The following is a 17,866-nucleotide window of genomic DNA, read 5'->3' as shown; positions in this document are numbered from 1 at the left end:
GACCTACCCCTAGACTGGGAATCATAAGAAGGATATGTCCACCCCTTAGTAGGCCAATTTCTACTAAACTTCGGAGGCTGAACCTGCAAAAAATCTTTAACAGTCTGCATAGACTTAGCCTTGTCCTCCATTTTCTTTAAAACTGCTTCCACAGGCGAACCAAACAACACATCAGATTGTAACGGAGCATCTAAAATCCTTGTCTTTAACATGCTCAGCCAAATTCTGATCCCTCAGCCAGGCGTGCCTGCGAAGAACAGAACCAGTGGCAGCCACCCTCGAAGAGGCCTGTACAGCATCAAAACCACATTGCAAAGAATGCTTACCCACCTGTTCAGAAACATTAACTAAATCCTGCAACTCTTTACACTCAATACCTTCCGCCAGAGCATCCACCTTAGACTTCAATTGTGAAAGGAGATAATTTTGGTATTTTAACATGTGGAACTGGCAATTCAAAGCCCTCATGGCTAAAGTGGAAGAAGTATACACCTTCTTTCCCCATCTATCCAAAGCCCTTGCCTCTTTATCAGGAGGAACAGGATTTTTAACAACAGAAGCCTTAACACCTTTAGGTCCCTGAGAAACAGTTTCTGGGTCTGCCCTAGGACTCTTGAAAAGATACTTATGAGCTTCAGGCACCCTATAATACCTATCCGGTTTAACTGGGGCAGGAGGCAAAGAATCAGGGTTCAGGGAAGCCTCTGCAAAAACATCTTCCACCACATCCAGAACAGGAGGTATAGCTAAAGGCCTATGATGGGGTAGAAACAAAAATTCCCTAAGCCTTTTCCTGGAATCAGAGAAATCTTGACCTTCCCATTTAAAATGCTCCCTCATGGAATGAAGAGTCTCTGAAAAAGAAAAATCCACAGGAGGAGAAGCGAAGGAGTAGAATCATCTACATCAGAATCAGAATAAGGAGGAAACTCCTGTAAGTCTTCAGCCGAAGACTCAGAAGCCTCCGAACACTGCTCAAAACTCTCAAGCTCAGGTTCCACCCTAGGCCTCTTATCAGGAGGGGGCATAGAACCTCTAATCATAGTAATCAGATCTTCTGCCATTTTAAGCATATGTTTCTTAGGCAGAGACCCTGAAGAACTAGGAGAGACACCCACTGAAGTTAAACCTGGCCTGCCTCTCGAAGAAGCCTTGGAAACAGAAGGGGAGGGCCTAACCACCTTAGGAAGGGAGGGGAGAACAGCTACCTGAGAAGCCCCTTCAGCCTGGCCTACCTCTTGAGAGGACACATCTTGTAACAGTAAAGTCTCTCCCTGAGACTCCAAAGAAACTTCTGGCAGAACCTCCGGCTCCACCGAGCCCTCTAAAGAACCGACGTCTGGGACAGACGGTTCTTCCAACCTAGGCTTAGCTGCTTTGTCCTTGCGCTTTTTAGACGAAGCGGGCTTCGGAGCATCCGACGGCATTTTATAATTACAACGCTTCCCAAAAACTAACCTGGCACAGTCTAATCTTCTCTTTATAGTGCGTTTGTTAAATCTAGCACAAGAGCGACATCCAACAACGTCGTGCTCAGGCCCTAAGCAAGGTATACACAAGGTATGGTAATCCCTATGAGGTATCTGTTTCCCACAAGAAATACAGTTATTCACTTTTTCTGACATCCGGTTAAATACTGAGGCAAGAAAAAAACAAAATATTCCCAACGGGTACTTAGCCAACTTTGATTCGGTCTGAAACTCCGACTTCAGAAAATTTCAGAACGCCAACCTGCACTCGCAAAACTGCTTCTGCATCGGACCATGCGGCAAAAAAGACTGAGGATATGACGTCGGTCATGCGCATTTGTACCCTGACGTCCTGACGTCAGACTAATGCGCCTTGACCGACGTCAGCCTTATACTTTGGTATTCGGGCCGACTGGGACAGCGGACTACCCCAAGTGTTAGGAATGCAGCAATGTGAGATGAAGAACATCTTGTTTTTCTGCTTCTGCCCTTTGATATGGGGGATATCTGGGTATCCTTGGTGGACAGGGAAGGTGTGAAAGGAGAACTTCTAGCCTTGGGATACTATTTTGAGCACCCATTTGTCATCTGTGATGGTGAACCAGACATTTGCAAAAATGGCTAACCTTACCCCCAAAGGAATCCCTGGGCACGCAAAGGCAGGCAGGGGAAGGCCGGAGTCATTGGGAATGCTTGCTTTGGGAAGTTTGCTTAGAACTCCCTGATTTTGAAGAGAAAGCCTGCCAGTGCTTAGCCTTTTGAGGGGTGGAAGTCAGACCCTAGAAGACCTGTAACCCCTAAGCCTAGTGTGACTGTTTACTAGGGTCAGGAAAAGTCCAGTTCTTAGAAGGGTAATGTCTACTAAAATGAGGAGGCTGAACGTGCAGAAAGTCCTTAACAGTTTGCATTGATTTGGCCTTATCCTCCAATTTTTTTCAACACCTCTTCTGATTTGCTACCAAAGAGATTTTCCTTGTGCAAAGGCACATCCAGTAATTTAGATTTGACAGGTTCAAAAAGGGGCTCTTCCCTGAGCCAAGCATGTCTTCTAATGACAGAACCAGTGGCTACTGCCCTGCAAGAAGTAGAGAATGTTTAGTGACAAGAGTGGCAGAATTCAATAAATTTTGCATGTCCTTACTCTCCATCAGGGAAGGAACACCAGCAATTTTAGCCTTAATGGCCTCCGCTGCTGATACTTAAGCATATGAAAGAGACAATTAACAGACCTAATAGCCAGGGTGGAAGATGTATAAACCTTTCTACACCATCTATCCAAGGCCCTAGATTCCCTGTCAGAAGGAACAGGATTTTTAGCAACCATGGCTTTAACACCCTTAGGGCCCTGAGAAATCATCTCTGGATCAGGAGGATTCTTGAAAAGGAACCGATGAGAATCAGGAACTCTATAATACCAGTCAGGCTTTCTGGGAGCAGGAGGAACAGAATTAGGAGTCAAAGAATTCTCCATAAAAACATCATCAACTTCCAAAACTGGAGGGATAGCCAAAGGTTATGCTGTGGCAAATCCAAGAATTCCCTAATCCGTTTCTTAGACTGAGGGTAGTCCTGACTTTCCCATTTGAAATGTTCCCCAAGAGTATTCAGAGCATCTCCAAAAGAAACATCTTCTGGAGGGGGAGGCAGAAGGGATGGAGTCTTCTGCATCAGAATCCTCAAAACCAGAAAAAAGTGGAGTTTCCCTCTTCATCAGCAGAGTTGCTGGAAACCTCAGAGTCTGAGGCAGGAAAAGCTTCTGGGGACAATTCCCTAATCCTTTTAGAAGGAGGTGGCGGAGAGCCCTTAACAAGGGTCAAGAGATCACTATTTTAACCATCTGGGCCTGAGGCATTTGAGGAGAGGCCGGCACCTGCTTTGGAGTAGATTTTTGGCAGGATGGTCTGCTAGAAAAGTTGGAGGGACTCGGGAGGCCTAGCCACCACAAAAGTCCAAATTAAGGTAGTCTGTCTGGATCTGGTCTCTGGGCAGAGAAAGGAGGCCTGAGAAGCCAGTGCCTGCTTAGTGGCTCCGGATCCAGAGGTGGCAACAGGCAGAGGATCAGAAGATGAAGTGGAAGCCTGCAATATGGAGGACTCAGAAAAGGTCTCCACAGATGCCTGCTGCTGAACATCCGTGGACTGCAGGGGCAAAGAAAGCGTCTCACTGACTACCGCTGAGCTGACAACCAACTTAACAGGGATGTCATTGGCTAATTTGACCCTAAGCCTGTCACGGTACTTATCTTTGCGTTTCTTAGGAACACCTGAAGTCAGAAGACCTGAAGATGCCATACCGACGAACTTAGGCCAAACTCCAAAATGCTTGAACAAGATCCTAGCTCTACGGCGTATGGTACGCGGGTTGAAAGAAGCACAAAGAACACAATTAGGGACGTCGTGCTCAGGGCCCAAACAAGTAATATAACAGGAGTGAAAATCACAGTGCGGAATCTGTTTTCAACAGGGAAGAGAGTTATTAACTTTCTCTGACATTCGTTAAAGCAAGAAAATAGGGTCCCCAACGGGGTACTTATCTGAGGATGTCTTCAACTAAGCAGTCTGAATACAAAAAGAAGGTACTCGGCCGACCGGTACTCATGTAAAAACCTTCTGCTTCGGGGTCTGTGGCAAGAAAGACTGAGGAAATGGCTTTGTCTGCCTTCTTTTGTACCTAATGACAGGCCTAATCTGAAGGCAGCCGACGTCATATACCAAGGACTTTGGCATTCTGGCCAACTGTGGGCTACCGGGAGCCAGATAACCTATTTTGTAAGGACTGCAACAGTGAAACATGATGAACATCAGATGTCTCAACCCACACTGAGGACGTGACACCCCCCCCCCCCCACCGAACCCAAACCCTGGGTCAATCCTACACAGGCTGAAGCACCAAGGGCAATGGACGAAAGAAGCTAAAGAAGTTGATCCATGTACCTTGGACCCCACCAAAGATTCACACCCCAGGAGATCTCCAGTGCCGAAAGGCCAGAGGAACTCAAGTCTGCTCTCGGTACCAGAGACAAAATTGCTACTAGAACCAAGACAGTCGATACTGGGAGGGCCGGAACCAAGGGCTTCAAAGTATCAATTAGAGTTGGAGGAGGAATAGGTGGTCTAGCAGGAAAAGTTCCAATGCCGGATTGGTTAGGAACCAGAGGCAATCCTCTCGCCGTGAAAAGCTGATCTACCAGTCTCATAATGTCTGTTTCAGAAAGACTCTTAGTGGATCAAACTGAAGTAGGCGATGGAGACCTAGGAGGGTCTTACATCAATGAAGGGTCTGGGAGTCTGTCTTTATGTGGATCAGCAGAAGGTGAGTATATCGACCTTGGTACCAAAATAGATTGTGGTTGCTCCGGTACCAATTTGTCTGTCGGAGCGGAGGAACCCAATGTTGGCTCCGAAGATTTGGTTGATTTTGAGTCAAGTCCTGTCTTTGGTGCCGAGGAAGTGGTTGGTAGTGAAGAATGCTCTGAATCCTTCTTTGTCAGTTACAAAATGGTTGGAGCCAAAGAAGGGCATTTTCTAGAGGAAGGTGAAGATAAGGATGAACTGGCTTCTGGTTGGAGCCAAAGAAGGGCATTTTCTAGAGGAAGGTGAAGATAAGGATGAACTGGCTTCTGTTCTTGACACAGAAATGTCCTATTCAAAGTCACTCTTTAAAAGGCCTTTCAAAATAAGTTTATTTTTACATTCAGTGACAGTTGTCATAGAAAATATATGACATATAGAGCAACTCTCCTATAACTGAACCTTTCCAAGACAATAAACACATAAGGTATACGAGTCTGAACTGGGCATCTTTCCCAAACACTTGACACCTCAAAGCCCAAGATGCCATAATGAAAAAGAACAAGAAACTCACTCACTCACTCACTCACTCACTCACTCACTCACTCACTCACTCACTCAAAGACAATGACAAACAGAGACAGGAAAAGAAAAAATACCAACGATGGTAAGTAGAATACCCTAGAAGGGTAAGAAAGAAGTACCAACAATGGCACTTTGACAGAAAAAAACTACCAGTGGTAGACAGAAGAAAAGGATATAAAGGCACTCACATAAGTGGGAAACAGAAAGGAGAGGAATACACTAGAGAAGAAAATAACATTTTAAAAGTAAATAGATCAGAGAAAAAAGACTTACTGAAATAACAAGCAAGGCTCGAGAGTGGATGAACGAGTCTGACACTCGAAGTGGCAAATGAGATCTGAGGTATTCTTGAGAGGAGAATTATAGGTAAAAGCATGGCTCGAGAGTTTGGGAGGAGCAAGCTAAAATAAACGGCTGCGTCAGTTCCAAGGCTCGGAACAGAGCCCACAGTCAAAGATTATGTGAAGACAGATATATTTATTTTTTGCTTTGTCTGTAAATTTGGTGGCAAAAATTGAAAGATATGCTCATGATGAAGGCCTTACCTGCCTCAGCCACATGCAAACAGAGTTCACTCATGTCATCTGCATTTAGGGAGAACAGCTTAAGTCATTCACTCCAATGTGGACAAATATGAAGTCATAATGGTATTTGGGACAATGTAGAATTTAATGGTTCTAAAGACGCTGTGGATCCTGGCACCACAGAAATAATTCACCGCTACCATGTCGCTGCCTAGTGCACAATGTGCTTAATTATGACAACTTCCAGCCAAGCAAAGTTTTTGTGACTATCTGCGAGCTTTCAGGACCTCAGCTGCACCTGCTTGCAGCAATGACGTCACTTCCCGGAGGAGGGTAATGGAGGTGCAGGAGTAAATGTGAGGTTCAATAAAATGCCAGAGAGGGCCCTTATAATGTTTTAATTACTACTTCAGCATATCTGGGTCTAGTGTGAAAATGCTGTGCAGTTTTGGAACACTGCTCAGTGATGCCACTAGAAAGCAAGATATAGTCCTACACTTAGGATAATTTAAATCTCACGGACTGCATCAATAGTTGACAAGAGTAAGGGATTGCTGCTTAGCATAAGGCAGTACACAATCTCAAAGCTCCAAGTGCTAACCGGCTATTCATGGAAGGGGCTAGAACAAACTGCGGTTCCATGGCAACAGGTACAAGAAAAATGATAAATGACATAATACAGGGTTTACATAAAGGGGAATGCAGTGGGTAAAGTTGATTAGCTAGTGGTGATCAACGAATGCACATGGAACTGTGATTTCTACTTAATTAGCTAGTCCGTCTGATATGAAGCAGGTTGTCAGCATCCACAGTTCATTTCCTGTACCTACCAAACCAACAACACAAACCTACATATGCGGAGGTTCTTACAAGAAGAGACCTCCCAAACACAAACACACTCCACATAACACAGTCTCTGCAGAACATAGTACAAATATATCACACACTAGTGTCTCATCAGTCAAGCCCCTAAGGCTTAACACAAAAACAAACATTTTAGTCAGAGACAACTCATTTGAGACACACAGATGTCCCTCTTACCAGGATGGATAAGGAAAAGGTCACTGTCAGCCGTCAAGTGCCAGGATCTGCCACATCACACACGCACTCAAGTCTCTCAACAGGCACTGTTATTCCATCATAGTCTATGTTGGTGTGAATGACTTGAGTTGTACCTCACTGGACTATATGGAAGAGAGACATGACTGAGCTCTCGGATTATGCGTCTCAGGCAGGTAAGCATTAAGAAGAGTTTACCTTCACATAGGATGATACCTCAAAACAAAAAATGATTGACTTTAACAATTGGCTTAGTTTCTGGTGTCATTCAAAGGGGATCCAGTATCTGTCAGTCTGGTATGACATGGCCGACAGATTACGATGCTTTGCCAGATATAGTCTTCATCTGTCACCCCTGGATTTTGGTTACTGGCTAAGGCTCTTGCCATCCCCATAGTGCCTTTTCAGGCAATGCCACAAGAACAAAATTCCCAACGTAAAAATACCCTCTAAAAACAACCTCAAGGTTATGTTGCTAAATGCTACAGAAACTGCACTCACTGAAAGCAGTCCTCACCCTGGAAGATGCATTTGTGCAGCCACGGATATCTGGTTTAAGGCTGCAGACAGCACCCCACCTATACCGGGTTACATTTCCTTCCACATATTCAGACCACAAAATGAAGGTGTGAGAACTAAAGGAGCTGGTGTATCAATATTCATTAAAGATAAATACACCTCTAGATTGGCTAAACAGCACGATTACCTTGAATTATTTCAGGTGCAATTGACTGTAGACAAAACCCCCCTCTTCAAGTCACTGCCAGTTATAAGACCCCCTCCACGAATCGGGACATCCACTCAGCCTACTTCGATCTACTTGAGTCAATCAAGATACAACCAAACACCCTGGTTTTGGGTGACTAATTACCCATCCATAGATTGAGTAAACTATATATGTTCCAACTCATTTCCCCCAAAGATTCCTGGACTTCATTAATTCCAATACCCTGGACCAGCTGGTTTTAATACACCCACAACGGGTTCAAATATCCTGGACCTAGTGCTCACCAACATGGGAGATGACTGCACCACCCCAAATATCCTGGACTTGGTGCTTACCAACATGGGAGACGAATGCACCACCCCCAGTGTGTGGCCATCCTTTGTGAGATATGACCACAAATCAGTCTTGCTAGAAGTAACTATAACAAAAGACTCCCCTAAACAACTAGACTAAAAAACTTCTCCAAAGCCAATTGCAACCTCTTGCGTGACTGCATAAGTAGCCTCATAGCCTCTCCACCCACTGATGGTACAGACATCTATGCAGAGTTCTACACCAATGCTTTATACAAGCACCTGTAAAATTGCATTGACTCTGCTGTACCTGATAGAACCAAATCAAGATCTCCAAGGAAAAAACAAACCTGCCTGGGGGACAACTGCCATTAATAGGCTATACAATAGGAGAAAGAAATTGCTGTCTAGGAGCACAAAGGAACGGTCTCAAAACTGGAAGCACTCCCTCTTCATCATAAACAAGCAAATAAGACTCCAAGTGAAGTCCTCCAAAGCTAACTACAAATCCAAAGTAGCTTCCCTAACCAAGGATAACCACAAGGTGTTCTTTAGTTACATCCGTAACCTCACACGCAAGGTCCAGATTTGTGATGAACTTGTAGTTAATGGTACTACATACATAGAACCTGTGGCTATAGCAAACCTGCTGGCTGACAGGTTCAGTGAAAACTTCACTGCCTTGTCCTCGCCACATATACCCCAAAACTTCCCAAACACCTGTCCCCCACCTAGCATCTCCGAGAAGCAGGTCTTAATGCCTTCTCCAAGACCAAACACACAGCCTCTATGGGACCAGACAACATCCCGGGCTGTGTTCGACATGGGTTAAAACACTAATTAAAATCACCACTGAGCACACTTTTCAATCACAGCCTGAGCACTGAATTCATCCCAGTGGAATGGAAAGCAGCTACCGTCATCCCTTTGGGCAAAGGGGGTTTTATCCACAGACCCCAGGGAACTATAGACCCATTAGCCTGACCAGCCTCATCTGCAAGGTCATGGAAAAATTCCTTATGGACCTTATTAACAAAGACACAGGAACTCTCCAAATGCTCAACCCCACCCAGTTTGGCCTGGTCAAGAGGAGATTATGCCTGTTAAACTTGGTACAAGTCTTCGAGACACTTGCCAAAGCCCTAGATGAGAGAAAATCTGTGTATATGGCCCACGTAGACTTAGCTAAGGCCTTTGACACAATCCCCCAATTTAAGAAATACATTTCCCCACTGCTGCGGTGAACTGCCTAAAAGGTAACAACAAAACAACGACAGTAAATTCACCTAGGCTAGCATCCTGTAGAGATGCAGGTGTATCTCAAAAAAAGTCCATGAGCAAAAAACTATCTTGAAACGAATTTAATGCAAACAAAATAAAAGCAGGATAAAAATGTCCCTTTCTTAAACGATAAGCGCTTTCAATTGAGTCTTCCTCTGATCGTAATAAGATATATCGGCCATAAGCAAACTTTACAATAAAAGGAGGAGACATACAAAAAATGGCCAAATCTCAAGTAGAAAAATCATCCCTGATCAGCATTAGTAAGAAATTGAGGGCCTTCATCAAGTCAACTAAAGCTAATTTTGAAAAGAAAGTTGCCAAGGAGAACCATAAGGCCTTCTATGGCTACGTCAAAAACCTAAATGGCAACGCACAGGTCTGTTCTGAGCTAGTACAAAATGAAACAAAATACACTGACCCTTCTGACATTGCCAACATCTTGGCTGACAGGTTCAGTGCAAATTCCCCCCCCCCCCCCCCACCACCACCTACAGGGCCTATTACCATTCCAGGGGATTGTGCAAGTCCAATTATTACTGATACGTTGGTTAACCACCAAGGCTCTATCTAAAGCTAAAAACACTGCCTCCATGGGACCAGATGGTGTCCCAGGCTGTCATATGCAAGCTCCAAAAGGAATTAACTCTGCATCTTAATATCCTGTTCAGTCTCAGCCTCTCCACAGGATATGTGCCCACAGAATGGCACACTGCAACAGTGGTCCTGCTACACAAGGGTGGGGCCACAACTGACCCTGGGAACTACCGACCAATAAGCCTGACCAGTCTGATCTGTAAGGCTGTGGAGCGAATCATTATGGAACTCATAAATGGAGAGATTGAGAACCTCCAGTCGCTGGACCCCACACAGTTCGGCTTCATCAAGGGCAGATCATGCCTCCTGAACCTGGTGGATTTCTTTTAAGACAGTTACTCAGGCTATAGATAAGGGAAAGGAGGTACGCACGGCTTTACCTTGACCTTGCTAAAGCATTTGACACCATTCCTCATTCAGGTATTTTTGATAAGCTCACCAGCCTGGGCATAAACCCTTACGTCACAAGATGGATCGCAAATTGGCTCTCAGACAGACCCCATAAAGTAAGAATAGTGGGATCTATGTCCGAATCCAGACCAGTAATGAGTGGTGTGCCTCAGGGCTCTGTCCTGGGGCCTCTCCTGTTTGGCATATACTTCTCAGAAGTACAGGCAAGCACGAAGGGCTGTGGCTGACTAAGTTTGCGGACGACTGCAAACTGGGTGCTATAATAGAGTCTCCGGCCGACATGGAGATACTCCAGAAGGGCCTAAATGAGACTTATGCATGGTGTCAAAGCCATGGTCTCAAGCTAAATGCAAAAAAATACGTAGTAATCCCCTTTGGAAAAAACAGAGTACCCGCAAACTACAACATAGGAGGTAATCCCCTGAAATCTGAAAAAGAAATAAGGGATCTAGGGATCCCAGTAGATAGTCAGCTTTCCTTTGATAACCATGTTGCCAAAGTGGTTAAAAAATCCTTCTATGTGACCCATCTGATCACGAAAGGGTTTGCATCAAGATCTAAGGATGTAATGGTGCCCCTCTACTCTTCCCTCATCAGACCCATTATTGAGTACAATGCACCATTTGGAATGTACCTGGCTAGACATCTCCAGCAGCTGGAGAGACCACAGAGGTACCTAACCAAGAGGATTACTGGCCTCAAACAGTTGCCCTATGCAGCATGATTGAAAAAGCTAAGACTGTTCTTTGTTGCAAACTGCTTTTTCAGAGGTGATCTCTGTCTAACGTACAGAGCCATGTCCAACTCAGAATTGTTGAACATGCTCCATCTTAGCAAAACCAAATCTACTCTAGCTACATGCTCTAGGGATATAAACCTCAACACAACAATGAATAGAACATGCTGGAGGGATAGATTCCCTTCGCAGAGACTTCCTTACTATGGAACAGGGTCCCGATCTACATAAGACAGAGCCCCTCACTATCACTCTTCAAGAGGAACCTTGATGAGTGGATGGGTAACAGAAAGTTCACACCGGGGATCACACTAACAACACTACTAGATAGGGGCCAAGGGTACTAGCTGCTAGTACAAGGGTCTAGGGAACTACTAAAGGGGCGGTGAATACCACACAATGTGGCTGGGCTAATATATGTCTTCGGGCTGATAGCCCAGTACCAACCTATGAACCTATATGGGACAGTTATTGAATTAAATAAAATGCAACAGTAATTGATCATCCAATCCAAAAGCAATAAAGATGATTGAAACCAATCATTTTTGAAGTTGTTCCATCTGTTTTGCATGTGTGAAGCCAATAGCTTTCGCTTATTAGCAACACCTACTGTTCACTTTGGGAATCCAAATACTATGCTGGATGTAAATTGGCTGAATTGAGTAACCAATTAGGGCTCTCAAAACGCGGCAATAGCCGATTCCGATACAGCTCAATGATAATTTCATGTGGTGCCACTGAATCAAAACGATCAATGCCATATAAAAATATTTAGTGATTATATTATTTGCTGTTCGCATAGTTTATATATCTTGAAAAGACAGAAATTGCAAGATATGACAAGCGTGATTGTTTCAATCAAATCTGCGGTCATATCTCTCTTCACATCAGTTGGAAAGGGAGACCTGTCAAACACAGACAGCCAATCCGGGCTCCCAAGATACGAAAGCCACCAATCATATTTAGTGTAGTCTAATCAATGTTTAGTACTTGAAACTTGGCGGAATCAATGCTAATGGATATTTCTGTCCCTTTCCCTTTTCTGTCTCCCTTTCTAACTGACGTGAAGAGAGATATGACCGCGGATTTAATTGAAACAATCACGCTTGTCATATCTTGCAATTTCTGTCTTTTCAAGATATATAAACTATGCGAACAGCAAATAATACAATCACTAAATATTTTTATATGGCATTGATCGTTTGATTCAGTGGCACCAAATGAAATCATTGAGCTGTATCAAAACAAAATCATAATCAGTAAACAGTTGAAAGATGTAAATGGAAATGCAATTTTAATAACGAAACAAACCAGACAGAAATGTTGAAATCAAGCAAAAGGCAAATATTCAAATCAATAATTAAACTTCAACCAGCAATTTATGGACTTAACTAATTTTCAACAACAAAAAAAAAATACTAGTATAAGGCAGAGACGACCAATGAGGCTAAACAGCAAGATGCCACAATCATCTTCCTGTGTTGTAAGTACAATGCCAATCTATGGAAAAAACAGTACAGCACTCAGGCTCACTGTTGGACCAGTACAGTTTCATATTTTGTACTGGATATATTTAAAGGACAACAATGGGATTCTATTATTAAATGCTCAACTTCTCTATCTTTTTTTCGCTCTCTTTACTGCCCCTGCTATGAACAAACAACAATACAGCATTTAAAATATATTAAACTGACTGCCTCTCTCTCCACTACAGCAATACCTTACTGTATTGTGGTGGTTTCACTTTCAAAAAACTTTTGTCCTGCTCTGAAAAAGCTTGCTGCCATCTCCAATTCAGTGAAGTCATCAAGGCCACTGACTATAGGTAGTTTTCTGGCTATTTCCCTTTCCAAACTGATCTCACCAGTACGGTCCTAAAACCCCACCCATGCCGTGATATCACAGCTCCCTGGTCCTTCCCCTACCTGCACAGAAAGTAAAGGCTGGAACAAGGAAACAGTACAAGAGTCAAGTATCCTGCTAGGAGCCGACAATCACACCAAGAAACAGCTCAAATTACCCTTTTGCACTGACAGCTAGGGAGGTTAGGTGTGAAAGGGGATGAGAGAGGAGTCAAAGTAGTTCAATTCAGGCTTTACAAAAGACAGCAGTTTAGCCATTCTAAAAAGAAGCAGCAGTAAAAAGCACTTTGAAAGTCTGTTCTGAGGTATTTGCATTGTTTGTGTTTTAATTAGTCATTGAACAGCATGAAGTGTTAATTAAAACTGAATGAAAAACAGTAGTGTATGCATGTAAAATCAATACAGTGACAAGAGCTTTAGGAAAAAAGAAACCTGAATGATGTAGTTTTTTTTCTTTTTTTTATATACAGACAAGCACTGCATTATGGGATACATAGAGGCAGACTAAACAAATCAGAATTACTTCAAGTTGCCAGACCCCATGTGGTCAGACCTGTAATTAATCCGAGAGTGGTGTTGAAATGTAGGAAACACCAAACCATGATGAAATAAACATGTTTTTGAGTCTGTGGGTGCGGTTCTCCTTTAAGGAGATGGGAAGTAAAAAATCAGACAGGATGGAAATGGCAAATTGTTAGAGTTGGTGAGGAAGGACTTCAAAAGAATTTGGTCAAGTTAATAAGGTGAGCAGACAGGTGTCAGTTCTACAGAGAAAAATACAGGTTAAGGACTTCAGTAAAGGAAATGCATTAAACTAAACTATACACAGGCCTACTGGGACAACATAGTAGGGCTGAAGAGGAGAGAGACCTTGCTTAGTAAATGTTCCTAATATGAAATCATGCAGTTACATATGAAGTGCGTTAACGGAATGTTGGAGAGTTCTGAATGCATACAGTCTAAACAGAAGTTATCCTTCTTTCTAAAACTGTTGAGGAGGTCATTACTGAAAAGATGGAGATATATTCTTGAGATGCCGTATGGAAAAGGATAACAAAATATTTGGTAGCATAAAAAGACATTAACCTTTCCATATCATTCAATTCTAAAGTTTAGGTATGCATTTTCCTGAAGCGAAAAATGCATACCTACAGCAAAATATACATTTTGACATCACTGTTATGCAATCTGTAAAAAGGGAATGTTAAAAAGAAAGGCCATATGGAGAAGTGAAAACAAATTTCAAAATGCAGAAAAATCTATACAATTTGATAATTACAAATGACGACATCCAAGAGACTGAGATGAAATCAAAGCCTTGGAATGTAGTCCTAAAATTTGATACTCTACTCAAGGGATCAAGAGGGGCGAGAACAGAGGAACTCACTTCTTTATCTCTAGTATGACAAAAGGTATTTGGGAAGCTGCAGAGGGGCTAACCGTGGCTCTTAGATTAGCTATTTTCCACCAGACACAAGTTGCTATAAGCTGGCATTTAAAAGTTGGCAGGCATGAAGCACAGAAACTGCAAATGCCTCTAATAATTACATCTACACCAAATAAGCAATGTATTTCACATAAATCCTGTACTGTGGCTACACATTATCAACAAGTGCAGTCGGAGGTTCCTTAAGAGGCCTAAAACAAAAGGTATACAAAACAGAACAGGTGTAACAAGGCTATGACAACTTATATACAATCTGTGATCATGAGGTACAACTCTAGAAACAGCTAGGAAATGACCTCTTGAGAAAATCAAATAAAATTAATGACAGCAAACTAAAATAGTTGCAAGTTACAGGTGCTTATTAAAAATCTTTAAACGAAAAGGGCGATGGTTGAAAGGGATGGCAGAAGGAAAGCATATCCACAACAGAAAAACATCCTGATAAAGGCAGATTCAAGCAGGTGTCTTATCAAAAGGCTTCAAATGTACTGTATGACACCGGAAGAACCAAAGTCAGATTTTTAACACTTAAAACTCTATTCAGGAATATTTTGAAAGACCAGTAAAGCCTACCTTGAAGGTAAACATTAGTTGTGAAGAAAACTATCTAAAATCAATTAACTGAACTTGTGCAAGCACATCCACTTTGTGCAAGGTGTACATAATCTCTTTTGCTACAGCGGCTACTTCATTGATTTCAGTTGTGAGTAGCCTTATGGATAAAATAATTAAACAAATGCAATTACAGTGGTTTGAATAAAATCCCACACCCCAAGAAGGTAGTAAACAAATTTAAACCTGAAGATTAAGTAACCAATTTTTAAATACAATTAATAAAATGTTTTGTTTAATATGCCACTTAAGATCATGCCAAATGAAACCACCACAGGCACGGAATAAGATTGCATCAAAAATAAAACTGCATATAAAATTTACTAGTCATACATAACAGCTCAAACAGGTTCACTTTTTTTCTAAACCTGGATACTGTAACTAGCTAAGAACATATTCTGCATATTTTGTACAAAGCAAAAGTAGACATTTATGGGACACACACACATTAAAACATCAATAAAGACACACACTTAGAAAGAAAGAATACTTAGAGTTTACTTACACCACTTCCATCTCCAACCCAAGCAAGCGATACTGATCCACTCAGGTCTTCAAATTTGTACTGAAAAGAGAAAATGAGAACTTGTCAGTGCCAGATGCTATCTTACTTACTGAAAAAAAGTGCACAAACATGACAAAAAACAGGAGACAGATGTAGCAGAGGGTGCAGAAGTGGCATAATACAACAATGCAGATATTGCAGTAAACAGCATCAAACAACAAAAGATGCAATAGAAATAGCTGGCCCAATGGTGTAGAAGCAGGGTATCTTTCAGAGACAGAGGAAACTCTAGTTCAGGAATGGACTTAAGACACTAATTAAGACCAGGACTGGGGCATAGGATAAATGGTGACAGAGCTCATACGGGAGAGAGGACAACAAGGCCAAGGACCAGCTCTCCTACCCCATAAGGAGGATTAGAAGATTGCTGCCGGTGCAACCTCTGGAAGAGGTCAAGAGCTTTACAGCTTGGCTGTCTGAAGGGGGAGTGACAGACATTCTAAATGTCATTGCATGGCACCCATCTGGCTCAGGATCATGACCAATTGCTAGCACAGACTGGTGGGTACCAGCATCCACTCCATATACAGCCTTTCCTCCTCGGCTCTATATTTACATAAAAAAAGTGCACTCTCCAAGATGGCTAATGGCCAACCCAGTGAAAACTTGACATCTGGGGCTGTCCAGCAAGTATCCATGGAAAAGTGGACTGTATGAAAACCGATTGAGGCTAGATGCACGTTGAGGAAAGAAAAGGAGAAAAACAATTGTAACTAAAAAGCGAACAAACTAAAGACCGTTCAAAATAAAAAATAAGTAGTATTTCAACATGGGGCCTTTTTTTATATATGCGTTGTGTGTGTATATATATATATATATATACATGTATATATATACAAATATATACATATATATATATATATATATATATATACATACATACATACACACATTTATATATATATATATATATATATATATATATATATATATATATATATATATATACACACACAAATTTATATAAATATACATCACACATTTTATATATATCTATATATATATATCTATATATATATATATATATATATATATATATATATATATATATCTATCTATCTCTCTATATATATATATATATATATATATCTATATATATATATCTCTCTCTCTCTCTCTATATATATATATATATATATATATATATATATATATACATACATACATACACACACACATATATATATACACACACACATATAGGTTCATAGGTAGGTACTAAGCTATCTGCCCAAGGGCATTTATAAGCCTTGCCAGAGTGTGTCAGCTTTCGCTGCCCCATTGATTAATTAACCGAGCCTCTGCCAAGAAGAGCCAATAAAGTGATCCCAGGGGTGTATTTTCTGTTACTCATTCACTCGTCAAGGTTTCTCTTGAAGAGCGTTAGTAAGGGGCTCAGTCTAATGTAGTTAGGAATTTTGTTCCAAAGCATGGGGAGTCTCTGTGACAGGAATCTAATCCCTCTAGCATGTTCTATTTATTGCTGTGGTGAAATTTAGCTCACTAGAGCGAGTGGCTCGCAGTGACTTGTATTTCTTTAGGTGGAGCATGTCCATCAATTCTGAGTTGGACATGGCTTTGTAAGTCAGGCAGAGATCACCTCTGAGTAAGCGATATGTCATGGAGTACAGCTGGAGTTTTTCCAGTCGGGCTGCATAGGACATATGTTTGAGACCAGTAATCCTCTTGGTGAGGTACTTTTGTGGCCTTTCCAGCTGTTGTAAGTGTCTTGTGAGGTACATCCCAAACGGGGCATTGTACTCTATGATGGGTCTGATAAGTGACGAGTAGAGGGGCACTATAACCTCTTTATTTCTAGATGCGAACCCTTTAGTAATTAGATGGGCTACATAGAAGGCAATACGATTGTCAAAGGAGAGAGTACTAACTACCTGGGTCTCCAGATCTCTTATTACCGCTTCTCTATTAAGGGGGCTGCCAACTATGTGGTAATTCGTGGGCGTTTGTTTTTCCCAAACGGGATGACTATGCATTTTTTGGCATTTAACTTGAGACCATGACTTTGACACCAGGTGTCCTTCTCAGTAAGGCCCTTTTAGAGAATGTCTGTGTCAGCCAGAGAGTCAATTATGGCTCCCAGTTTGCAGTCATGGGTGAACTTGGTTAGCCATAGTCCTCCTGTGTTTGCCTGTACTTCTGAGAAGTATATGCCGAACAGTAGGGGTCCCAGGACCAAGCCTTGTGGGACACCACTTGTGCGAGTCAGACCTGGTGCCTGCTATTCTTACCGTGTGAGTTCTGTCTGTAAGCCAGTTAACAACCCATCTCATGACGTAGGGGTTTATGTTCAGGCTGGTGAGTTTTTCTAGAATTCCCGAGTGGGGAATGGTGTCAAAAGCCTTGGTGAGCCTTACCCTCATCTATGGCCTTGGTGACTGTCTCGAAGA

General features: G+C 42.1%; 1 protein-coding gene across 1 annotated transcript in view; it reads right to left on the bottom strand.

Annotated features, from left to right (window-relative positions):
• The window catches only part of SORT1 (sortilin 1), a 941,002-nt gene that overhangs the window by 771,747 nt on the left and 151,389 nt on the right, over positions 1-17,866 (bottom strand). Inside the window, exon 2 of the mRNA XM_044076883.1 lies at positions 15,399-15,458. Within this exon, the coding sequence (XP_043932818.1) occupies positions 15,399-15,458 (60 nt within the window). The remainder of the gene's footprint in view (positions 1-15,398; positions 15,459-17,866) is intronic.

The sequence above is a fragment of the Protopterus annectens genome, chromosome 7.part0 (genome assembly GCF_019279795.1).
Source record: "Protopterus annectens isolate FY-2018-M chromosome 7.part0, PAN1.0, whole genome shotgun sequence".
Lineage (NCBI taxonomy): Eukaryota > Metazoa > Chordata > Ceratodontiformes > Protopteridae > Protopterus > Protopterus annectens.
The sequence above is the reverse complement of the archived record's forward strand: the minus strand, read 5'-3'. Positions and strand labels throughout refer to the sequence as shown.